The 23,188-nt window shown below is 40.5% G+C and overlaps 3 protein-coding genes across 4 annotated transcripts; all 3 read right to left on the bottom strand.

Annotated features, from left to right (window-relative positions):
- Positions 1-6: 6 nt before the first annotated feature.
- On the bottom strand, positions 7-7,672 carry slc25a37 (solute carrier family 25 member 37). Its single transcript, XM_035659274.1, has 4 exons — positions 7,361-7,672; positions 3,211-3,439; positions 2,811-2,867; positions 7-1,733 (listed from the first exon to the last, which is right to left on the bottom strand). Exons 1-4 carry the CDS (start codon positions 7,553-7,555, stop codon positions 1,204-1,206), a joined length of 1,011 nt encoding a protein of 336 aa, XP_035515167.1. The 5' UTR covers positions 7,556-7,672; the 3' UTR covers positions 7-1,203.
- A 2,853-nt stretch (positions 7,673-10,525) lies between these two features.
- On the bottom strand, positions 10,526-17,347 carry entpd4 (ectonucleoside triphosphate diphosphohydrolase 4). Its single transcript, XM_035658528.1, has 13 exons — positions 17,158-17,347; positions 16,622-16,742; positions 16,329-16,526; positions 16,040-16,245; positions 15,768-15,918; positions 15,359-15,462; positions 15,058-15,117; positions 14,659-14,813; positions 13,899-14,065; positions 13,493-13,817; positions 12,389-12,474; positions 12,125-12,286; positions 10,526-11,768 (listed from the first exon to the last, which is right to left on the bottom strand). Exons 2-13 carry the CDS (start codon positions 16,627-16,629, stop codon positions 11,534-11,536), a joined length of 1,857 nt encoding a protein of 618 aa, XP_035514421.1. The 5' UTR covers positions 16,630-16,742; positions 17,158-17,347; the 3' UTR covers positions 10,526-11,533.
- Positions 17,348-18,173: 826 nt separating this feature from the next.
- On the bottom strand, positions 18,174-22,812 carry si:ch211-214j8.12 (uncharacterized protein LOC100000539 homolog). Of its 2 annotated transcripts, none has more exons than XM_035659236.1 (5): positions 22,698-22,812; positions 22,180-22,488; positions 21,721-21,887; positions 19,992-21,214; positions 18,174-18,898 (listed from the first exon to the last, which is right to left on the bottom strand). In XM_035659236.1, exons 2-5 carry the CDS (start codon positions 22,433-22,435, stop codon positions 18,505-18,507), a joined length of 2,040 nt encoding a protein of 679 aa, XP_035515129.1. In that variant the 5' UTR covers positions 22,436-22,488; positions 22,698-22,812; the 3' UTR covers positions 18,174-18,504. The 2 variants fall into 2 exon arrangements, with proteins under 2 accessions (XP_035515129.1, XP_035515130.1); XM_035659237.1 differs by having other exon boundaries at positions 22,180-22,483.
- Positions 22,813-23,188: the final 376 nt, after the last annotated feature.

Below are 23,188 nucleotides of genomic sequence, written 5' to 3'. Positions count from 1 at the left end.
ATATATATATATATATATAACCTACAACCTTTAGGTTCAAGGTCAATATGACACATTAACAAAAAAGACCACTCGGAAGCTAAACATCACACCGTACAAATGCACATGAAGGTTCAGATATAGCCACCATCTCAAGTCACAGCCTTATCTGATCCACCTTTGGACCTGCATAATGAAGTTTCTCAGAAATAGTCACCCTCAAAATATAGATTCATGTTTTTGAAAATATATAAACAAAGCTGCTTTCCTTCTGCAACAGGTATGATTCTTAAAATCATTGTGCGTGATTCAGGGAGCATTGTAATAATGGTCTTAAACATTCTAACTGGACCGTAACGGCCTACACAACTTGATACTGAGAGAGAAAGAGGCTCTCTCAAGGGAAAAAAATATGGTATTTTGCATTTATAGTACAAAACTGTAACACAAAAAAAAAACTGCTGCAGGTCGCCATTTGACCAATTGGTGTAGAGATAATTGAAAAAAGTACATTAAAATTTAGTTATGACAAAGTTATGACATAAAGAGCCACAATATGATTCAATAACAGAATAGTACAGTTCTTTGCTAGAACTTGGCTCAAATACGAAAATACATATTTTCTCAAGAAAAAAAAAAAAAAAAAGGTGAAGCAACATTTAATATTTGTGAGGCACTTGGAAAGCACAACTGTTCCGTTCGCCGTGGAGGGAAAATAAGGAATGTGTTGTAATGGGTATTTTTTTCATAAATACACAATGAAATAAAACAAATAAACAGCATTGTGTTTCTTCTGCATTCATAAAATACAAGCCTCGGAAAGTTAACAAAATAAATAAAAAGTTCCAATATTATAAACTATAAACATCATTCAAGACAACTTAATTACGCTCCCAACGTAGTAGGGTTTGGAGAGTTGTGGCTGATGTGTATGTGGAGTGGAGGAGGAAGAAGACTATTTAACTCTTCTACGTGTATCTGTCCTTTTAAGATTAATCTGGTCTGTTGCATATCCTGGTTGTGCAACATCATCTTCATTTAAAAACACACAACCTCAGGTACGTGAACAACAGGGAGTGCCATTCTCAGACACTCCTCCACTCCTCCACTTCCCTGTGAGACAATAACTTGTGCCATTTCCTCAAACAGCACACAGTGAGCTCAGGTTTGAGCCTTCTTTCCTTAGTTTCAGTCTAGGTGTGGCTTGCTCCAACACACTTTCCATTACATTGGTCGAGGTCCTGCCTCTGATTCCAGCTGCTGCTTAGTCAGGAAGTACTTGAAGAACTCGTAAACTGACCAGGCAATGGCAGTGGAGGGCATCTGGTATATGACCCGAGCTTGGACCCCTTTAAAGAAGGCCGCTAGACCACCAAGCCGGTACACTGTCCTGAAGGCATTAGCCATTCCTGTTAAGTGGCCGCTGATGTTCATGGAGTTGAGTGCTACATTCTCTTGTGTGTTGAGCAGAGTTTTACAAACGTCAAGTGGAGTGGTTATTGCTGCGGAAATGGCCCCTGCTGCTGCTCCTGACACTATGTGGCTGCCAGGGTGGTAATGTCTGTGGGGGTTCAACTGTTCCTGCATCAGCTCGTAGGTGATGAAGTGAACAGCCTGGAAAGGGATGTTCATGGTCAGCTGTGTGCTGTAGCTGCGGTAGAAGGCTCCCATACCTTCAGTACGCGTTACTGTTTGAACACAGTCCCAAAGTCCTCGATATGGCGAGTTGTACATTTGCATCCTCTGCTTTATCACTGAGACGTGAAAGGAAACAAGATGTTAGCATATTTTTATCGCATACATTTATGTGGATTCTATGTAATTTTATACTTTCCACTTAGTGTAACATGGCAGAGAACAGGCTTTTTAAAGTGTAGTTACAGATTTTAACTCCCTCACTTTACCTTCCCCATAACTTCCAAGCAGGAGAAACTATGGTGGCCGTGAAACAACGCAAACAGTCCTATTTAGAGCCAATGTTCGGTTTGTTCTTTCTGGGCTACTGTAGAAACAGGACAATTCAACATGGCCTCTATGGAAGGCGACCCGTTGCATCTGTAGATATAAAAGGCTCATTCTAAGGTAACAAAAACATAACAAATCTTATTTTCAGGTGATTATCCACTAATAAAAGCTTAGTTATGCATATTATAGTCCCTTTCTGCCAATAGATCCTCCAACAATGTTATGTTTTCAGTAGGTTTCAAAATGTGTTAACAGGCAATCCAGACCATTGTTAATGATTATGATTATACTTGAAGAAAGAACAGACAAAGTGTGTGAAACAAAAAGAGATAAAATATCTAATTAATTATATTGTGCTGACAGGGACAGTCCAAGAAAAGTGTTAACATCCGCTGTTTAAAGGATATGACTGATCATTCCATATTTGTGTGAAAAGATCAAAACCAACAATGCATTAGTTTGTCTGTGTGACTTGTTTGTCTATGTTAACCAACTCCAACACCATTAGTTCTTAATAGGCTCATCTTAATAGATCATTTTTTAAATCTTTGGATGTTTTTAGCAACTTCACTCCAATAGCAGTAAACAGTGACTTTTCTGCTGCCTATTTTCCAGTGCAGATTAATCCACATTTGTTACCATAGTGAGTATTTACTGCAACAGGGTGATGTATGTGTGATTGACTGAAAATAAAGTACAGTACCCCTGTACATAGTAATGAACATGTCACCCAGTGCAATGACATGGCTCACTGATTGTTTGGACAACAATGGATCTATACGGTATATCAGGTATTGAACACACAAATAATACTTACTAATACTTTGAATATCCTCAACTTCAAGGCCTTGCCATATTTTTCTTACCTTCAGCTGGGTTCATGACAGCATCATGAAGAACAGTGGCCACACTACCTGCAATACCTGTTAAAACATAAACAGATCTTGTTAAGTCTAAATTAATGACTGTGTTGAAAATAATTGTAACATCAAATTGATTGGTTATAGATATTATTTTAAATTTTAGTTGGGGTGAATTCCCATTTTTTTCCTGGTAAAACACACTGGTTTGTACTGATATATCCCAGATAGCGTGTTTGAATTTTTCATATTTGGAATATGGTTTTATCATAGCCAATGTAAACAGGATATGGCATTAAAATGACTTATCCTAACTACACTCCTCCAGGCAATATTGTTTAGCCAAGTGTGAGAGCAGTTAGTGTGACAATATCAGCGATGTGTGTGGAGACGTGGGAACTTGTACCATTGGCTACGTGGCTGTTGCCTCCACTCTGAATGACGTCACTTAGTGAGCGCTTGACCCGTTCATAGCAGGCGAAGTAGAGTGCATGGGCGGGCCCCGCTCCCAACATGGTGATGTTGAGGCCCCTCAGCGGCCTGAAGATCCCTTCTGTTTGGATGATCCTTTTCAGAGCTTCATACACACCCCTGTACTGTGCATTTGGGTCTGGCTGTAGGCTCTGCATCCTTGTCTGAAAAAGAAAGACATATATTTAAATCATTCTTTATTATTTGCTCCAGTATGGTTAGATATATTAACATGTACAGTTTCCAAATGCCAAAGCTAGGGCTTTGCATGAGGCTATTAATGTGACTCTGAGTGGCTTTAAGTGGGCACCTGGTGTAGGCCAAATCATGATTTCTTGATGTATTGTTCCCTGTAATGCTGTCACATTGTTCTGACAGTAAGTGTTCTTGGCAGCACTGAGGTCCTGACTGAGTGATGTGTGTCTCTCCAAAGGCTGGTGTGGGAGGCTGTGGCGGCTCTTTGTTTTACTCCACCATGCCAAGTTATCTGCACACCACAAAGCATGTTTTTATTTGCAAAGAGATCTGGGGCTGGTTCGGGAGATAGGCCCAGTCTGTCTTCCTCAGCATGTCCCCATGTGTTTCCTTCCCCTTGCTTAACAATAAAATATCGATTACATTTCCGTTTGATACAGTTTTGGGAACTTGGGGCACACAGAACTTGTTAGCACAGTTTACGTTTTATGTTTCTGTGTCTAAAAATATGCACTGCGAATCATATTGTTCTGCTGAAGTCAGAGGCAAAAGTGTGATTATTTTCATATCCAGGTCAACTGCTGAATAAAACTAGTTAACTACTTAATAATATAAATAGGCTGCTCTATAGGTAATCTGAAGCCTAAAATATTCTGGGTACATAGCAACCAACCGACGGTTCACACAGCATCCCAGGATTGTGCTTGTTTTAGTCATAACTTTCTGAATGCCTGATGATAAAAAAAAGACATCTAATGTATGAATGTGTTCAGTAATCAAAAGCCTAATTCTTGAAGTTTAGCCCTGCAAAATAAAGGGACTTTTTAGAAATGAAAAGATGGTACAGTTATAGTAATGGTTACACATCTCAAACTAGGTTTAGATTATGGATTGTAGTTTTAAAACAGCCAACACAACTTGTTGGTATAAGAAAGGATGTGAAAGCTGAAGAGCTGGAAGGCAGCAGGCATGTGGTATCTAGCATTGAAACTAAACATCAGAGAACAATGACGAGTTCATTTTCAATCATACATCATTATCAGACTTTTAACTCTCAAATACTGATATCTGTATTAACCTTAAAAAGTCATTTTTCAGGACTAATTACAATGCCACAAAGTGGGATGCCATGGGTAAACTGTTGTGTGAAGTGTGTCAAATGCAACAGGTATCTTAAGTGTCTAATTCAAAAATAAAAGTCTACTTTTTGTAAAGCAATTTAAGATCATGAAGACTACGATTAGGTTATGTTAAAACAGAAATACAAAAAGGTGGAGCAGTAAAAAGTTGAATTACTCACAATGCTTTGCCAAAAACATTTAAGTATTAAAGAGATCTGTGGAATAATGTGAAACTTTAAGGAGATGTTGAAATAGAAGATGAAATGAAAACTATTAATCCTGCTGTTTGAGAACTGTAAAACAAGCGTGCAGATTAGATCGTCATTTGGTTCTCAACAGAATTTGTTGTTTTACGTAATGACTCAAAATAAAGATAAATATTTGCACTTTTTACAGTATTCATAATGTGAAACAGCTAATAATAGAAATTAAAATGAGAGTTGTCTACATAAAAGCATCACTGCCCAAATAAGGGCAACAAAATCATGTAAGATACTAAAAAAAAGGAAAGAGTCCCATCTACTTCTTTACACCGTGTCCGATCTTTCTAATTTATATGCAATTCTGGCTCTGTGGCGGTTTTACTAATCAACACTGCAGAAGAACAACTGCATACACACACCCTTTACTGTGTAAAGCTGATTCCAAATGTGCACGACGCCGATAAGATCCACCCCTTTGCCTTAACACAGACTACTCCCAGAGTCTTAGCAGTGTCTCGTTCTTTACTGGGAGGTTGAAACATCCAGTAACGGTTGACAGGTTCACAGCTTCGTTACCACCAGCCAGTCAACTCGGAAATACAAAATAAACATGCAGAGACTTAAAAAAACCCCACATATTTTCCTAAGCTCATCTCAAGCTTGATGTGAGACACCAATTCCTTATTTTATCAAAACACAGACTGCTATTTATTTAACAGGAAAATGAATGTCTCTGATGTAATACATAGGATTAAATATAAACCATCACTCATTCTTTCATCATTTTAGATTTCTGTAATTTCAAAACGGGTTCTTTGTAACTTCAGTACTGATCAAACTGAATGGGAACCGCATTTACAGCTGAAAGGTGCTTGTGAAACCTCAAGAGGAAATGGCAACATTGGTTTGTGTAATAAAGGTTTATGTGGAAAAATGGCAAAAGTTGGACACTGAGGCAAAGAGGATATAATGACGGTATTTTCTTGCACTATGTTAATGTTAATGTTATGCTAATCTGTACCACATCAAGATCAAGACAACAAAACTACATTGTTAGAAAACAATAGCTGAGCAGAAGAGGAGGATTGCACGGCCAAAGTTCACCATCAAACAAACAGTTTGCGATTTGCTTCGCAGACAAAAGCCAATTTTAACGCGCTTAAAGCTAGCCAATCATTTCATGTGTTTACTAAAACACTGGCTTTAAATTAATTAGTGAACCAATTTGTTTTTTGATTTGCCAACGTCGCACAAAGTGCTGAAGTCAGAATGCGTTCCTCTGTTTAAACACTCATGTGATCCCTGCCAAGAGTTTGTATTACCGAGACTGCTCCAACACTTTTAAATGAACAAATCTCCTGTACCTCTATGACAGCCACTTAACTCCAGAGCATCCCCTCAGTGACGTGAGACTTAATTAAGAATATATGAATGCTTTTAAACCAGTTTTTTTAACGACTGCTTGTTCATCTTGTGTGTTTAAAAATGTGACTCTCTTTGCTACAGAAACCTGATGTGCAATATTTTTATAGCAAGTTTTAGTGAACACGTCAGACGCTCATGTGAGAGATTATAGTGTGCTCATTATTTCCCTACCTCCTAAAAATATTTAGGAACTGTGTAACATTTGAAGGAGGAAGAAAGAGATCCTCTAACAGACTGAAATCTGAATTACATTTACTTATTTCTGTTGGCTGCTGTTGTATCTGGTTAGATGCTACAATGAATTGTGTTGGCAATGACATTACAGTTTAAATTAATCTAATAAATATAGCAACTGATCACATTAGTTAATAGACAGAGACAATTTAAATCTTGTAATATTTGAGACATTTAAAGTACTAGTTGTCCACTGAAACCTTCTTTACTTGGTCAACACAATAAGTGCACTTTGTAACTCCCTACATAGTTTACCAACATTGTTTACACAGTTTAACATTCAGAGTGGAGTAAACATTGTCGTAATATGTCTAGTTTGACATTTCAAGTCACTTTGACATATTTTACACTCAAGCAACCAGGTACTTGACCTTCACTTATCCTACTTTCGTTTCACTATGCGGGATAAAACAAAACCTGAGGCTAAGGGAAAACCCTGGGATAGCATGGAAACATCACACACAGTAAAAACGAGCTCACTTTGAAAATGACACGGACTTTGTTCAACCTTAACCTCGCCAAAATGTGACCTAAAGGTTACACTGGGTGCTCAATAAGCTTGCTCTGTTAGCAGAAGTTAATAGTTACATCGAGAAAGACCCGAAGAATGTAGTAAAACTGTTGCTCCGTGTTTTGGTTAACCTAACAAAGTGTTTTCTCTACGATTTAATGTACCGCTAGCCCGTTTAACCAGTCAGTTCAGTCTACTTGTAGCCAAGCAGCCTTGTCGTGCCTAAATGAGCTAACACTGAGGCTAACTAAGGGATGTGCAGCATGAACCTTTCACAGCTAACCTTCGTTAGCAACTCGTAGCAACGCTGTCTTGTGCAGTTCGCGGTGCCCTTGTTGGCTGCTGACTGAACGCAAAAACAAGTGACATTTGCAGCCAAGCGAGCTCCTGCGTTACCTTGACAGAGTCCACGGGGTACATCACCGTGTGCTCCAGTACGCCAGCCACGGCTCCGGCTGTCATGTGGGTCGTCACTGAGACATGAGGTGGCAAGCTCTCGTAGTCGGAGTCTCCGTCAAAAGGCTCGTCGTCTGTGCGTTTGGTCTGCGACATCTCCAGCGTTGCCACCACCCGGTCCGAGCTCAACTCCATGCGTGGTGAGCTCAAACCCTCCCTCCTCCCGCCTAAGTCGGTCTCCTGTGCGGGACAGCACTCGGAGAGGTGTCGGCGGCGTGCACAACCACAACAACCATCGCTACTTTAGAGGAGTTCCAGTGGCCGTGTGACGCTGGGGAGATGTGGGCGTGGCCCAGGTGGATGTGGACCAATCGGTTAGAGGTATTCAACAATCGGGGCGGGACTTTGGTTTGAGGCGACCAATGAAAAGTTTCCGTGGTAGATTCCTCTTGTGCGTCTCTTCTCTGGCTCTTTGAGAGTTTTTGAATGGATTTGAAGTGTAATCGCGCCGTGCTGCTTCAATAGATAAATAGGTTTGGTCTCCTTATCAGGCAGCACTTCGTTGTTCATTATTACTGTAGAGAAAACCGTACAACTGCTCATAAGGACTTATCTCCAACTTGGGGTTTTCCTCGAAAATGGTTTTATCAGTGGTGTGGTGGAAGAAATATTCTTGTACAGTAAGCCTATAAAAGTCCTCCAAAGTTAAGTAAGAGTAGAACAATATTGACAGCAATAATTCTTATAGGCTCAGGCATCAAAACTACTCAGTATGCTGAATTGCCCTTACACAGAGTATAGCCTATTAATAATATATTGGATTATTGTTACTTACACATTAACATGTAAGCAAATGTTTAATGTTTTGGTTGGTCGAGTTGAAGCCAATTGTAATTACTTTGTATATTATCTATTTATTTAGTCATGAACATCCTGCAACCAGTAACTACAGCTGTGAAATATAGGGAAGCAAAAGTAATATTTCCCTCTGAAATGTAGTGCAGTTAAAATATGAAGTGGCAAAAGTGGAAATAGCTACAATACCTAAAAATATAGTAGTATGTAGTAAATGCTGTGAATAGTTTGTTGCGTATTTATATGTCTGGACACAGCTTCTAAATAAAATGTGATGAATTTGTAATTTGCAGTTATAGTATTCTTTATTGTTTTAGCTTATAATCTTTAACCATATTAAGTTTCAAATCAATGGTAAACATTCAACTGCTACTGCTGTATTACTGGTTGTTCCAGTGACCAGTGGGTGCTCAGATTTCATTGGAGATAATTATTTAAAAAAGGCACTGAGAGGCCACACACCAAAAGGGATCTCTGAAACCAGTTGGTGCCACAATGAAAGCTCTTACTGTCTAAATGATAGAATAGATTCAAGAAGTTTTTAAAATAAAGTGAGCTTACACAACAACCTCACACCACCTCTCTCACCTGTAACCCTCTTAAACTTGAACATACTGATCCTCACACAACTCATGAAATAGTCTAGAGTGAATACAGAGGCCTCTTAGCAACACACCCTGCATGCTTTAGTTTCAGCTCCTGAATAAGAACCTTAAAGGTCCAAATTAATTACAATATAATTAAATTAGTTCAAGGAGCTATCATCTTAATGGGGCTAAATTAATGCCAACACATCTTATTCTTAATAATTAATAATTAGTTTTTGGTTGTGTCATCCTGTCTCTTGTTGCAGGCCAGAAGTTTAAATTTCACCTTGATAACCAACTGGAGTTTGAGTTTAGGATCACATGTTAGGATCTGTCTCTTGTTGCAGGCCAGAAGTTTAAATTTCACCTTGATAACCAACTGGAGTTTGTGTTTAGGATCACATCTGATTCGACTGAACATTCAAACAAAACACAAACACTCCTCACTTTTTACTCTACAAAAAGATATCTGTTGGTCAAGATATTTGATTTGTAGATTGTATTATTTGATTTAAAAAAGAAACAGTATGAATTATCATTACAGCAATTCAATTGGGCTTGATGAAGTAGCTATTATGTGTGACTCACCATTAGCTGAAACATAAGCTCTACACACACAGCACACTACAATGTCACAGTGGGCGTGTAGGCGAAGCAGTGTGACATATCAGTGACTCAGCATTATAGGAGCCTGGCATCTTAAAGAACCACTTGTCCAAACAGCGTTGTTGCAGCTGGTATTCACAAATTCAGTAGAGAAACTACAGTCAGAGCAGTAAGACTGAACTGAACCTTTTAATGGTGGAGAAGCACAGTGATCACTTTATCATACAAGATCTGACACACTTGATTGTTAAAACTCAGTTGTTGTTTTTTTTTACCATGTATTCAGTCTAAAGTTAACCAAACACTATTATAAGAACTGTTGTGTTTACAATAACAATATCTTCCCATCCAAGTGGCAATCTGTAAGTGCAAATGAATGAAGGCTAATAAAACACCTATAGCACCGACCACACAGGATGGACCGGTGTGTGCCACATGCAGAGGGCATCAAGTATTAACACTTCTCTCACACAGAGAACATCAAGAGCTGGATAACTGGAAACTGGAAAGGTCCCTCCTTGATGAAATATTTATTATATATTTGTCATTAATAATCAAGTGGACAATTTTCTCTGTAGTTATGGCAAAGCTGAATACCATGAGCAACCCAGAGTAAGAAATTCAGTCATCTAAATGCAGCAGCTCTCAGTTTTATTCCACAGCTGATGACCCTTGTGTTGTGCAGTTTAAATTATTCCCATTTGTCCCATTTCCATTACCAGCAGCCTTGCCCAGGGTCACATCTGCATGTGAAAACAAAGACAGGCTGTGGTCTAACAACACTTATCTCAGAATGCCTCTGCACGGCTACAATACTTCATCAAATTGTCTACAGCACCTGTGCTGAGCTTGTGTGGTCATTAGTGGCTGCATTCAGATTATTACAATTGATCGATGCTCTCATGCAGCACTTAAACTTGTTGATAGTTGAACTCAAATCGACTGAAATCTTCTGGAGTAAACTGAAATAAACTCTTGCCTTTTCCCTTTTCAGTGACAGAGGTTGGCGTCTACATTATACTTTTAGAATAATCGGTTTCAGATTCATTGCATGGAAATACTGACACTATTTGTTTAGTCTGATCTCCTCTTCAGCAAATAAACAGCCAGACAAGTATACCATAAAACCTTTATTACTGAATTGCAATGTGACAACATTTATTTCGCATTCATCTGTGCAAACATTTCACTAGACCATTTTCATATAAATAATGGGGCATGTGCTCTCATTTACAATCCCCTCACAGCAGTGATATGACGGCTTCTGAAAATGAAGCCCAACGTAAATATATGTAACGGTATCCAACTTAAAAGTCAGATGATCCAACACAAGAATTTCAGCAGGGCTTTAAGAGAGTGTCATCCTCTTGACATAAGAGCAGATGTGTTCTGGAGAGTTTCCCTAACAGTGACAAGACATGTATTGCACTAGTATAGCCATTAAAGGCTACCTGTCCTGTTGAGGCAGAACAATTTGGGAAAGACAAACACACACACACAAAAAATACTATCCCAGCTGGGAAAAGTGCTCCTTCCACTAATTATAAATCGTATTGCATTTGAGGTTTCTGTGGAAATGGCGAGTGCTTGTACCATTTAACAACTAAAGTAGAATAATAAATCAGAAAAGATGTGATCATACATATACAAAAGGCATAAAGAAATAAATACATTTTCACCATGGTATATTCGTCCAGCTTGTGAAATTCAAAGTATAGACTACATATTTATTTGGGTATGGAAGATTAGCTAGCTAAAAGTACCGTTGCGTTTATTTTCAATAAAACAAAAAGACACCTGGACTCCGTTTCTCTTTGATTTTGATAATGGAGTACATGGCAGGCAAGAACGAGATCTAAAAAAGACATATCAAACAAAATAACTTCCAACACAAATATTTCATGGGCTCAGGTAAGCCTGAAGAGTCACATAATTACCTTCTTCGTTTATCCAGTTCTCATTACCATCTCAGTTTTAACTCATAGTAACTCGCAGCCCTGTTTTCAGGGCACAGTAGCCGCCTTCAAAAGCTCACTGAACAAGCAGCTGAGCCTCAGAGAGAAAGGGAGTGAAGACTGGCTTTGGGAAGTCAGATGTGCTGTCCAGAATTTATGCTCTACAAAATTTAGAGGTTGATGGGGAGTGTGGGTGAGCCAAGGCCCTCTTCCAACCATGGAACAGAGGAGGGGGTGCAGCGCTGGGCCGTGCGCCGATGGATGCGGCGAAGGCGCAGCAAGTACAGCATAATAGACAGCAACACAATGAAGAAACAAGCCAGGAATAAATAGTGGTTGTTGACAAAGGAGAAGCTGTGCCGCCAGTGAGAGTGCGCTCCTTTCAGACTCTCCTGCTGGATGTCCCTGGAAAAACAAACAAACCTCACACATTTTAGACCAGCTTTGAACAAAAAGATAACGTTAATAGAAAATCAGACAAGAATCCAGAATTTTTTCAGTTCTCTGAAGCTTCTTTTAAATTTCTTTGGAGCAGAAAAGTGGAATTTCTCTGTAATCCTTAGTGCCTAAGTACTGATCACTGTTTCAACTCTCCACTCAGGTTCAACATAAAAGTGTGTTGTTATCAAAGATAGCTCTGAGGATTACAGTGAACTCGCTCACTTACACTGAAGAACAGATTTAGGATGATCACTTTCACTGGCTGAAATGACTTAAAGCATAATTAGTAAAGTGAACACATGAGAGACAATCTATCTTACCTCAAAGGCAGAAACCGTGTTCTGTAAAGAATAGCTCCGAGTGTCCACTGGACCTCCTTATCATAGACCAACAGGGCGGTCTTCAGGTTTTTATAATTAGCTGGGAAAGAGAAGCCTGAGTGCAATACTTCATACATCCACGCTGATTTAAAACACTGGTACCTGCAGACATAAACATAAAGCCATTGATAAACATCTTATTTGGAATGTGACCAACTGGCTAGTTGAGCTTTAGTAGCAGTTTGTTAATCCTGTGGGACTTACTTCAGTCTGTGTAGATCAGCATGTGATGCATACAAGCCAGAGTCAAAACGTTCCCTCAGAGTCTTCCACTGGGTGGAACAGTAACTCTGTAAATGTTAACCAAAACATCAGGAAAGTTTCCAGTGATAAGACATCAATAAATAGTATATTAACCTCTATTGCTCCTAAATAATCACACTATTAAAACTACAGTAGCACTATATTGCCCTAAGGTCCAGTGTGTAACATTTAGGAGGATCTATTGGCAGAAGTAGAATATAATATTCAAAGGTATCTTTTCATTAGTGTATAATAACCTGAATATAGGAATTGGAGGGTCGTGAGGGAGCTGTGATCTGCAACTACACCGCTTGATGCCACTAAATCCTACACACTGAACCTTTAACTCAAAGGCCAATCAGGGATAAGAACAAAAGGTATTGGATAAAGTTTATAACTATCCAAATCCTACTCTAACTCTAATACTGTACATGTCTTTTACTTCGATGTAAGTAAACAAACCTTGTAAAACACAAAAGGCGGGGTGGTCTTAAAATCCTTATTTGAAATGCTAAGTGTGAACAACAGTTTGAGAGAGAAAAAACAGTATAATAATAATAATAATACTAGTAGTAATACGTTTCTTTTATATAGTGCTTTAAACAAAAAGGTACTTAAAGGGCACCTTACATGGAAACAAAAAGACAGAAACAGCAAAAGAATTGTCAGTATTACAATTTTATAAACGGGTGAAGCAAAAGTATGAAAGCAAGAAGGCAAGTGGAGAAATAAAAAATAAAAAGATGGGGTAGAGGGGGTGACAGATCACAGATTAAAGATTTGAAGAGATGGGTTTAGAGAGCGGTTTTGTTTGGGGAGAGAGTTCTAGAGGGAGGGGGCAATGGACAAGGCCCTGCTGTCTTGAATCAATAAAACTAGCCAGTGATGGTGTGATGATTAGCTATTTGACAGACAAATTTGAACTGCACTTAAACAGAACGGTGCTTTCAGCAGTGAGTAAGACGAACCTTTCTGAAAAAAGTAGGGAATAATGAGTTACTTATTGAGGATATATAGGGCATGCTTCATGGGAGTAGATGTGATTTCTTTCTATGTAACATTTACCTTGGCAGCCCGGGCGTATTTAGAAGCGTTATAATCCCCGCCCATGCGCAGCACATCCTCCGTGCAGTAGTAGAACTCAGAGAAGCCGTAGAACTGACTGTTGTTGTAGTCAATGGCTGGCTGGTAGATACCACTGAGGGAGGTTTGGGTCTCATTGGTGCGGTTGAGGAACGGCTGGAGAATCTGTCTACACTGGTCAAAGTCTCCTGTGCCTCGCAGATAGAGCTTCTGCGTAGATGGGCCGATTTCATCCTGCATGTCTGCGGGTAGACAAGGGTCCAGGAGGGGAGACTCTGCCGTCTCACCAGTATTCTGATCTAAGAGCCTGTAGAGACCAATAATAGAGTGTGAATACGTGCAGTACCGGAAACATCTGCAAAATAATAAGCATCAGATGTGATCTCACCTGTTTCGAGTGGCAGTATTTTTGATGAGGCTCTCCTCATATCTTTGGCGTGCTGCATTTCCTCCAAAACCCAGGAAGGTAGACACATAAACACGATAAACATGCTCTGTGCGATGTGCGTCACACCCAAGGTTGAACTCGGCTAGTAAGTTCTTCGCAACTTCCTCCTAGGGAACAAACAAAAGTCAGCCTGGGAATGATAAACATATCCTTATGTTAACATTTATAGTGCTGACATGCAACACGTTGATGTAGATTATTACAGCGATCACCCATGTTTGAGGACATATAAACAAAACATCGAATTAAATCTATCTCAACACCTTAAATAACAGAAGCTGAAACTATCTAAGATGACGAATTGATGAATTCAATTGAATATCATGTGGTGTAAAGGGAAAAAAAGCAATGAGAGCAAAAAGGACAAGCAGCGTATGCCAAACCTGGTATTGTACATGAGTCACTACAAGAAAAACTAAAATTCTTGACATGGACTTCCACTGCATTCAGCAGTCTGCATAAATTACATAATGTTCTCAGACCAAAAAAAATAAAATCCTGCTATGGAGTCATGCAGCAGGCTTACAGTACAGTGTGCCTTCAATAGTGATGAATGGAGAGCAGATCGTCTCCGGGGGACAAAAATGGTGCATACAGGTTTAACCAGGGAATGACAGAGGTTGGAAGGAGGGAGAAGAACAAAGGGTGAGTGACAAAAACCAAAGACAGCACAAAAACAGAATTGGTTGTGGATAATAACCTGTTGTGGAGAAGCAAAGCTTACAGTTTTGGGCACTTCGTATGCGATCTGTGTGGAGACCCCGCCCATGTCCAGGACTCCAGCAGTCCTTTTCCTCACCAGCGCCTCCTGCTGATCGTTGCCTGGGACATGTACCTCCACTACAGCTTCCCCATCTTGAAAGATTGACAGAAAAGCAGTGACCAGTCAGTCAGGGAGGGTAAGTCATGTGATTACTATGTTACTACAAATTTCATTACGTGACAGAGTAAAAAAGCCTCAACTTAATCGGCATTTTTTATGTAGATTGGTTAACATTTAGCACCATTTAATGTGAAAAAACAAAAATGTACTTATTTTTTATTTTATTTATTTATTTAAATGGCACACTGTTGAATTACTACTTTCTTGGTTACTTACCACTGTGTTCATGGTTAAACCTTCCAAGGACAAAGTTTATTCCAATCCATGCATAGACACCTAAAAGCCAAAGTTAGAAATTAATATATAAACGTTTACCAGCATCTTCAACCCTTCACAAATTTTAAATTGGGGTTTAATCTTAAACCCTGTAATTTAGGAAAATTCATTATATATTATATATTCATTTTTTGTTTACGACAACTGTCAGCAAATCTTTCCAAAAACTACAACTGCAATGAATTTTAGTTGAACATGCCATTTTTAATTCCCGTCTATTCTTATTATTCCCTTTATTTACCTTCCTGTTTTCCAGAAATCACTTCCACATGGGAATCAGAGAAGAGGAAGTTGAAGTGCACTGGGATGTCTGTACGTAGATCCTCCAGAAGAGCTTCTTGTTGACTGAGATTAAACAATCACAAAAACTTCATCATTAAATGAATGGCATATTAATCATTCATGCTGTTTAAACCGGCAGTCTGCTTATTTCCGGCAGGTATATTTACATCTGGGGCTTCTGAAAGTTAGAGTTTGCTACTTTGGTGAACAGAGCTATATTTTTTATGCCTTTATTAGAAAGGAAAGATGAAGACTGACAGCAATGAGGGGAGATATTGGGGGGCTACAGCCTACACGGGACACACGCTCAGGCGAGCTACAGAGCGCCCTGTGAGACTGCATTATAAGGCGATAAAGCCCAACTGTACCTTTCAGGAAGGATTCTCATTCCAGCTGTGCACAGGATGTACAAGGGTGTTTCTTGGTGTTTATTTTTGGGAATGTGTTGGGCTGCAAAGCTCAGCAGCGGATAGATATAATCACTGGCTTTCTCCGGTGTTTTAGCCAATTCAGAGATACCTGTAATGAAAAAGACAAAGAAGAATATTGTTTTATACTGGGGAAATACACAGCTCGCTTATAATGGTCTGTATTACATTATAGTCTTTTAACAAAGGGTGTTCATTCTTCTTCTTCTTACCTGGTTTGATCTTCATGACCACTGGCTTGCGGTGTTGATCTCTCATTTGCTGAATGTCCAGCAGTTCATGGGGATTACCATTGTGCTGGGGCCAGCAGTACACAAACACTCTGGAGCCACTGCTACCACAGTCCACCACCAGGCCATAGTTCAGATTGGGGTTGCTTGTATCTGTTGCGTCCACATCAGTCACCCTTGCCAAATGCCTTACGGACAACAACGAATGGTTAGGACAACATTACCTGTGTATAACATAACATAAGCAGCTGGAGAGCTTCTGTTGGTTTACCTGTGGAAGTGATTTTCCTTTCGGATCCAGCTGGCATTCCCCTTCCCTGTGACCAGCAGCAGGTAGAGTAGTCCCATGAGGCAGAGCAGCAGGCCGATGAAGAGGAGCTGCCGGAGGGAAGGTACCAGGAGCCGAGGAAGGACCTGTGATGACAGGCTGAAATGCCACGAAGCCGGGAAAAGGCACGAAAAGCTGATCCTGTCAACAGATGGATAAAAGAAGAGGAGAGCCTGAGCAAGACATGAGGGGCTTCACAAATGAATGGAGCTTCCCACGAATGAGCGCAAACCAACCTTCCCATGATGCAGATTGTCTTCTGCTCGGTGGTTCACTTGTTGTGGATCAGTCTGCTGAAGGAGGGAGACTGGGCTTATTCTGACGCTCCATCCCGTTTTCCTCACTTGCCACCATGACCTTTTTTTATTTATGGGGGGGGGGATATCGGAAATGTTAACAATATGCAGCGAAGGCAACTTCTGAACACTTGTATAAGAAAGGCCCGACGCTAGACGAAGTGAACACGACAGGTTATTGTCGCTTCGCTGGGATATTTTGATGCCGTAATGGGCTATTTTTTTTAAAACACGTATTTAAAACGTGAACAGAAATGAGCCAAAATGGAGAGACGACAGAGAAAACACTGTTATAAAATAAAGCGGGCGACGTAAACTAACGTGAGTTGTTTTCAGACGGTTCTGTACGGTGGCCATCGGACGTGTTTGGCCGTAGCATCGAGCTAAAATACCTGGATTTGACACAGTTTTACTAACAGTCAGTGTCAACGCAGCGAAGTTATATGTCCGCGGCCTTTACATGAGTTCGTACTTACTAGCAAAACAGTGAAAGTCCTCCCTTTTCTGGAATAACATCACATTTCCGAGCAGCCAGATGCTAACCGCTGGCTAATGTTCAGCGAGTATGTGGCAGGTCTCCGGCGAGTGACGTGTGTCCCCTGACCAAGGTGTGTTTGATTTTCATCTCCGCGTTGGCCGGATAGCACGCAACAGAATAGGTAAACCCACACCGCCCACCGTTCCTTCGCCTTCTTGTCCATTTAATAGCGGGGTTGTAAGCAGGATTAAAACGCATTAGCGCCACCTACCAGCTGGAATGTGGACCGGTTTTTTTTTCTCAAGTTAACTGAATAAATAGCTGTAGATTAAATAAATTCGTGTTTTTTGGTTGCTTTCACTGGTTCCTCCTTTGGTTTCCATGAACTATTTTGGCTCTGTCATGATGCATTTCCCACTGACAACATTTATTGATAATTGTTTCTTCCTTGGTTTAACCGTTACAATCATTTGGTATATACATGCATACAAATGTTATGTATTTTTTAATCATTTGTTTGCAATGCTTTGTTTTTCTTACATTGTAGTATAATATATGGTATAATGGCGCAGCTGTTTAGCTTTTCTCTTACATTAAGCTTGTGTAATATGCTTTAGGAATACTTTACAGTACTAACCATGCCAATAAAGCATAATTAAATTAGGATGCTTGCCTATTATATGCAGTTCTGGTGTGATCCAACCTCAATCTTCATAAGATTTTCTTATTTGGTGCTTCTTCCTACTAGTCCCCTCTGCACAGAGGAACAATACTAGTCAAAGACATGATTTTTCCTCTTTTCTAAAATAGCACTGGGTACCTTCTGTCCATATTAGTTTTGAAATAAAAGCATTGAATACAAAATAAACTGTCTACAGATTATATATTAGATACAGTATGTGTTTCTTATCATTTCTGATGTGATTTTATGCTGATAACATAATGAAAGCACACCACGGTGTTCCTTATGCATATGTTACATGTTGCCTGTTCAATTCACCATTAGAAGAAACATCATAGTCAAACGATTTATTTAAAACACAATACAGAAGATACAGTTTTCAATTCATTCAAGGCACTACAAGAAAAAGTCCCACGTGTTTTGACATGAGAGTATTTAAAACATACTTCAATCAGTCAGTGCAAAACCAGTCTTTAAAATCATTGTGTGTAGGATTTTAGTTATAAAAATAACAAAACTTATAGAGTTGTAATCATGCAAGATGAGAAACTAATGCAATTGACACTGTAAAAAGTGTAAAAAAAGTGTATTTTTATTTGAATCATGTAAAGCATTATTGATGCCGTATTGGAAGTGTGTCGCTCCTGTATTGGAATCTCTTCACTACATCCAGACAACTTGGACTTTACTCCACTTCTCGCAGTCCAACCACTCAAGCTGACTGATTTGCCAGCAGTAACTTGCATCAACACTCTTGAGCCTCCTGCTCTGTTGGATTATACTTTTCAGTGTTATCATCTTCAAGTCTGTCCGCGGCAAGTCCATGTGTCGCAATCGCCCAAGTGGCTTGGGAGGTAAGTCTGTGGAATCTGCAAAGAGATGCAGGTCCAAGTCCACTGTGCGCAGTACATCCTGTAAAACGCAGTTCAGAGGGCACGGCAGAGAGACCAGCGAGAGCTTCTCCAGTAAAGGAGAACCAGACAGGAGACACTTGAGCACCCTCTTCAGGGACATCCAGGACATGACAGGCTTCATTTGGCTGTGCTCGTAGGAGAATCTTCAGACAAATGGGAGACACACAGAAGATGACAAACAAGAACATTACTCTAATAGGAAGTCACAGTACTTTTACCTAAAAACCTTTATCAAACCAAAAGCCATAGTCATACTTAACAAAAGGCAAACAGCAGTTTCTATACAATTTATATTATTGTTTTATCAACTTTGTTGTGATGAAGGCCTAAAGCTGTTTGCACGCATTTGTGGGAACCTTTTACTTTTGCCATCATTTTGCACCCAACATAATACATATTCTTAGTTGTTTAAACTGGTAATAATTTATACAGAAAGGAATTTTACACTTAATAATTATGAATGCTCCTATTGGTCTAATAATGAAGAGATAGAAAGGAGACATGAGTTCAAGTCTAGGTTAGTGTTATCAAACTAAACTACTATTTTGTTAATACTGTAGTGCAGTACAGTATTCAGGGAGGCTAATGAGACAAACCATATACCTGTATTGTTCCCATTTTGTAAAAATAGTTAAGTGAAATGAGTAAACACCAATGCACGCCTCCATTTTTAACACTTCTTGGGAAAAGAAAAGTTGCTACAAGCCTTTAAATAAAATTGAAGGTGCTAAGAAATCAAAGTATATTAGCAGATTAGTAGCATTATTGGTAAATGACACAAAGACAGCCACGATAAAATCCCTAAAATAGGAACCACTGAGTCTTATTGAAGACTACTAACAAAAACTGATCTGATGAGTTGCAGCATCAATGCTCCTTTTCCTCCTAAAGTGTAGATGTGCTGCTATGAAATAGTGCAGAAATGACACACTGAATGTACATGGCTAATTTACCTTATTTACAACCAATTCTGTTTATTCTTGTGAACAGTATTGGTTGTCATTATTCTAAACGGATTGCTGTGGAGAGGTCAGGGCGTCTATGGGGCTTGTTCAGTAGGGTGGATATATGATTCCAGGTTGCTTCTATTTTCATTTCACTTATATGATGAAGATAAGGTAAATGGTAGATGCACTGCACTTATACAGCACATGACTACATGTGCAGTCGGTATCAGGAACAAACAGTAAATCCACTCTGTTGGTCAATTTTTGTGTACCTCAACTGAAGCCTTACTTGAGTGTGAGGGAGCAGAGGTTAGGCAGCCGTGGAAGATCCCGATCGTCCCGCTGATTCTCCTGGTCATCTTCTTCCTGTGGTGTGGTGGGGGGCTCGGCAGAGATGAGCAGGTCTCTCAGTCTGGGACAGGCCTCGATGACCTCCAGTAGAGGGGTACGAGGGCTGGTTGTCACTCCCTCCAGGGTGAGAGAGAGCAAGGAGGAGCCTGCAACTTGCAATGCAGGAAGGAGATCCACCAAAGTGCCTGAGTAGTGTACGGAGAGGCTCCGCAGCTGGCCTGACCACGTCTGGAGGCCTGCGGCTAACAGAGACCCCTGGCTTCTTCCTCTAACATCTTCATAATCATCGAGGTTCACAGATACGGAGTCAATGTTTGGACATAAATGACTTAAACTGTCCAGAGAGTCGCAGGATAAGCCCTTGACGTCTTTTAGGCGCAGGCTCAGGCGTTTATCACCTGACTGAGACAAAACTCTTCCTCTCCTTTTGTCCTCTGTTTGCTTCTGAGAGCAACTTGGACATTCGACTCTACTTGCATCTTCCTCACTCTCACTACCATACCCTTCCCACAATATCCTCTGCTCCTCCTCCTCCTCCTCTTTATCCTCGTCTGCTCCTGCTCCTTCTCGCTTTTTCGTCCAACCGTCCACGCCCTGCCTGTGCCTCCACTCCTCCCACACCACCCCCAGCCTGGGAACTCCTTCTCTGTCAGTGAACTCATTTGTCTGGTCGAACTCTCTGTGCTGGATGAGACAGCAGGCGTCTCCAACACCCTCCATGGCCACTCTCTCCAGGCAGGGCAGGGAGAGAAGGAGGTAGACTGCTGCCGCCACTGGGTCTCCCTCTCGTTCCCCAAACCCAATATCCAGAGCCAGCAGACTGCTGAGGGGGGGAGGAGACAAGGGCGCAGAGGAAGAAGGGGAAATAAAAGATTGGGATGTAGAGGTGCATTGAAAGGATGAAACAGAAGGACAGCCAGAGGATGAAAAGGAATCCCCACCTCCAAGAGGAAGTAGCGCAGCCGGGGAGAGGAAATGACAGCGGGATACGTCCAGATGACGCAGCAAACGGCAGCGGTGGGCAATCGTCGTAATTACAAATTTGTCACAAGGTGTACCAGCAACGGAGAGTGAGCGCAGGGCAGGTAGACAGCAGAGGGTTTCACACAGGACCTTTGAAGGCAGCTGCTGCGCTCCAGATAGGTCCAGACTCCAAAGACCCTGAGACATTAAGCAGGAAATATAAAGACATTAAGGAGTTATAGGCCTGACACGAAAGATCAAAACAAACAAAACAACTTTTATTATACTGATCAGGTTCTTAAAGTGTGTCTACCACTCCTGTTGACTCCAGGCTAGAGAAAGCACTTGTTTCTTTCATTTTGGGAGCCGTTATTATGCCCCATTTTGCTGCTGCTTACAGAGGGATATAAAAATCCCTCTGTAAGCGTATGCGTATAAGGTGTGGACTGTGAAAATGTGAAAATCAGGGAAATGTCCTATTTTTGGACACTCACACATCCAACAACTTTTCATGTCTCACATTTAGCATTTAGCAAAAGACCTCCTGGATATGAAGACTCAAACCAGTGAGGAACAACATAAAAAATGTCAGATATATTTCTGATGGTGATCAGTTTCATCAGTGGGAGACAAAATGGACAAAAGCCCTGTATCCAATCAGTAGCTAATGAGGACAGAGACATGGAGACTGGGCTCTGTCTGACCTGACAACGTGCAGCAATGTGGGTACAGAGGGCGGATGTGACCAGACCAGGACACCTTTCTAGAGACAGGCCACGGAGTTGGGGGACCAGCAGGAGGTGGAGGGCCGCCCGGGACAGCTGCTCCCTGGTGCACAGCAGGCAAGTCAGCTCCTCGACCAGGTCACCCGCTACAGGGAGAGTAAAAGATAGAAGGTTTTTTTTTAGAAATGTATAGAAATTTTGTAGCAGGAGTAGAAGCAATAAATGACCTAAGTGGGTTTTTTTTTTAAATAAAGTACATGAGGAAGTAGTTTAACATCTGCATGGAAAAGTAAAAGAGTGCTTCCTCTTATAGACTTTCATTTCCATTTGCTGATTCAGTGGATCAGTATATTGCTATGGATCACATGGTTAATGGACATATTACCTGCAAGAGAGGGACAAAAACATGTTCTGTTAAACGAGCCCTCACAAACTCACGCAGTACGTTGAAAGGCCCCATGATGTATCTGAAGAAATAATGATCCAGGTAGTTGTCGGCATAGTCTTTCACCCACACCTCCTTCATGTTGTCAGCCAGGCTCAGCAGACACAGCCGTGTCAACGAAAGCACAGAGCCGTCTTCATCCGTCTTCCCGCAGCTCCCCATCCACTCCAGATTCATCCTCCTCTTCCGCCTGGGCCTGACCCTCGCCTCACTCCCACGTCCACCACCCGAGGGCCGAAACAGAGGCATTGCTGGACAGGACAGTGGCTGGTTTCAGTGCTGAGGTGGAGGCTGGGTCTGTGCTGATGGAGAGGCAATCAGTAAACCCTAATGGATTTTTTTGTATTGTTTTATTTTAAGAAGATACCTTTTTTTAGTTAGGGTAGATTGTGCAATGCCACTTATATTAAAATATATACTATTCATGACTATAATATACTTTGTTCATATTTTGTCCATGCCAAATGAATGTGTACGGAGTAATATCCAGTAAAGAAGAACTTAGACGTACCTGCCACATCAATTAGAAGATGTTTTTATGTCCACTAAGAGAATATGCAGGGGTATAAAGTAAGTAAAGAAATGTTCAGCAACCAACCTTCGCTCTTTGAGACAGCCACACTTCCTCATCATGAGATACACTTTAACCCTGAGTTTAGTCTCTAAGGCACACTTTCCTCTCAGGATTTGCTTTCTGAACTCCAGCTGCGGTCTGTGTCAACCCTAAATCGACCACACATAACACATCTATACATATTGGCTATTTGATTGTTGAAGCGGCAATGCACAGCTTGAGGTGTAATGGTTTCCTTAAAGATTAAACTTCGGGCAAAAAAGCCCCATCATAACTGTATTGGAGCTATGTTCAAGGCCGATATGCAGTTTAAAAAACTTAAAAACAGACACTTCACACTTTTTGTCGGTTTTCTCATGTCATTTTTCAGACTGTAATGTTATAGGCAATGTAAAGATAACATAACATTCAAAACATAAAGCATGATC

Source organism: Morone saxatilis, unplaced genomic scaffold (genome assembly GCF_004916995.1).
Source record: "Morone saxatilis isolate NCDOM2014 unplaced genomic scaffold, NCSU_SB_2.0 Contig16, whole genome shotgun sequence".
Taxonomy (NCBI): Eukaryota; Metazoa; Chordata; class Actinopteri; family Moronidae; genus Morone; species Morone saxatilis.
The sequence above is the reverse complement of the archived record's forward strand: the minus strand, read 5'-3'. Positions and strand labels throughout refer to the sequence as shown.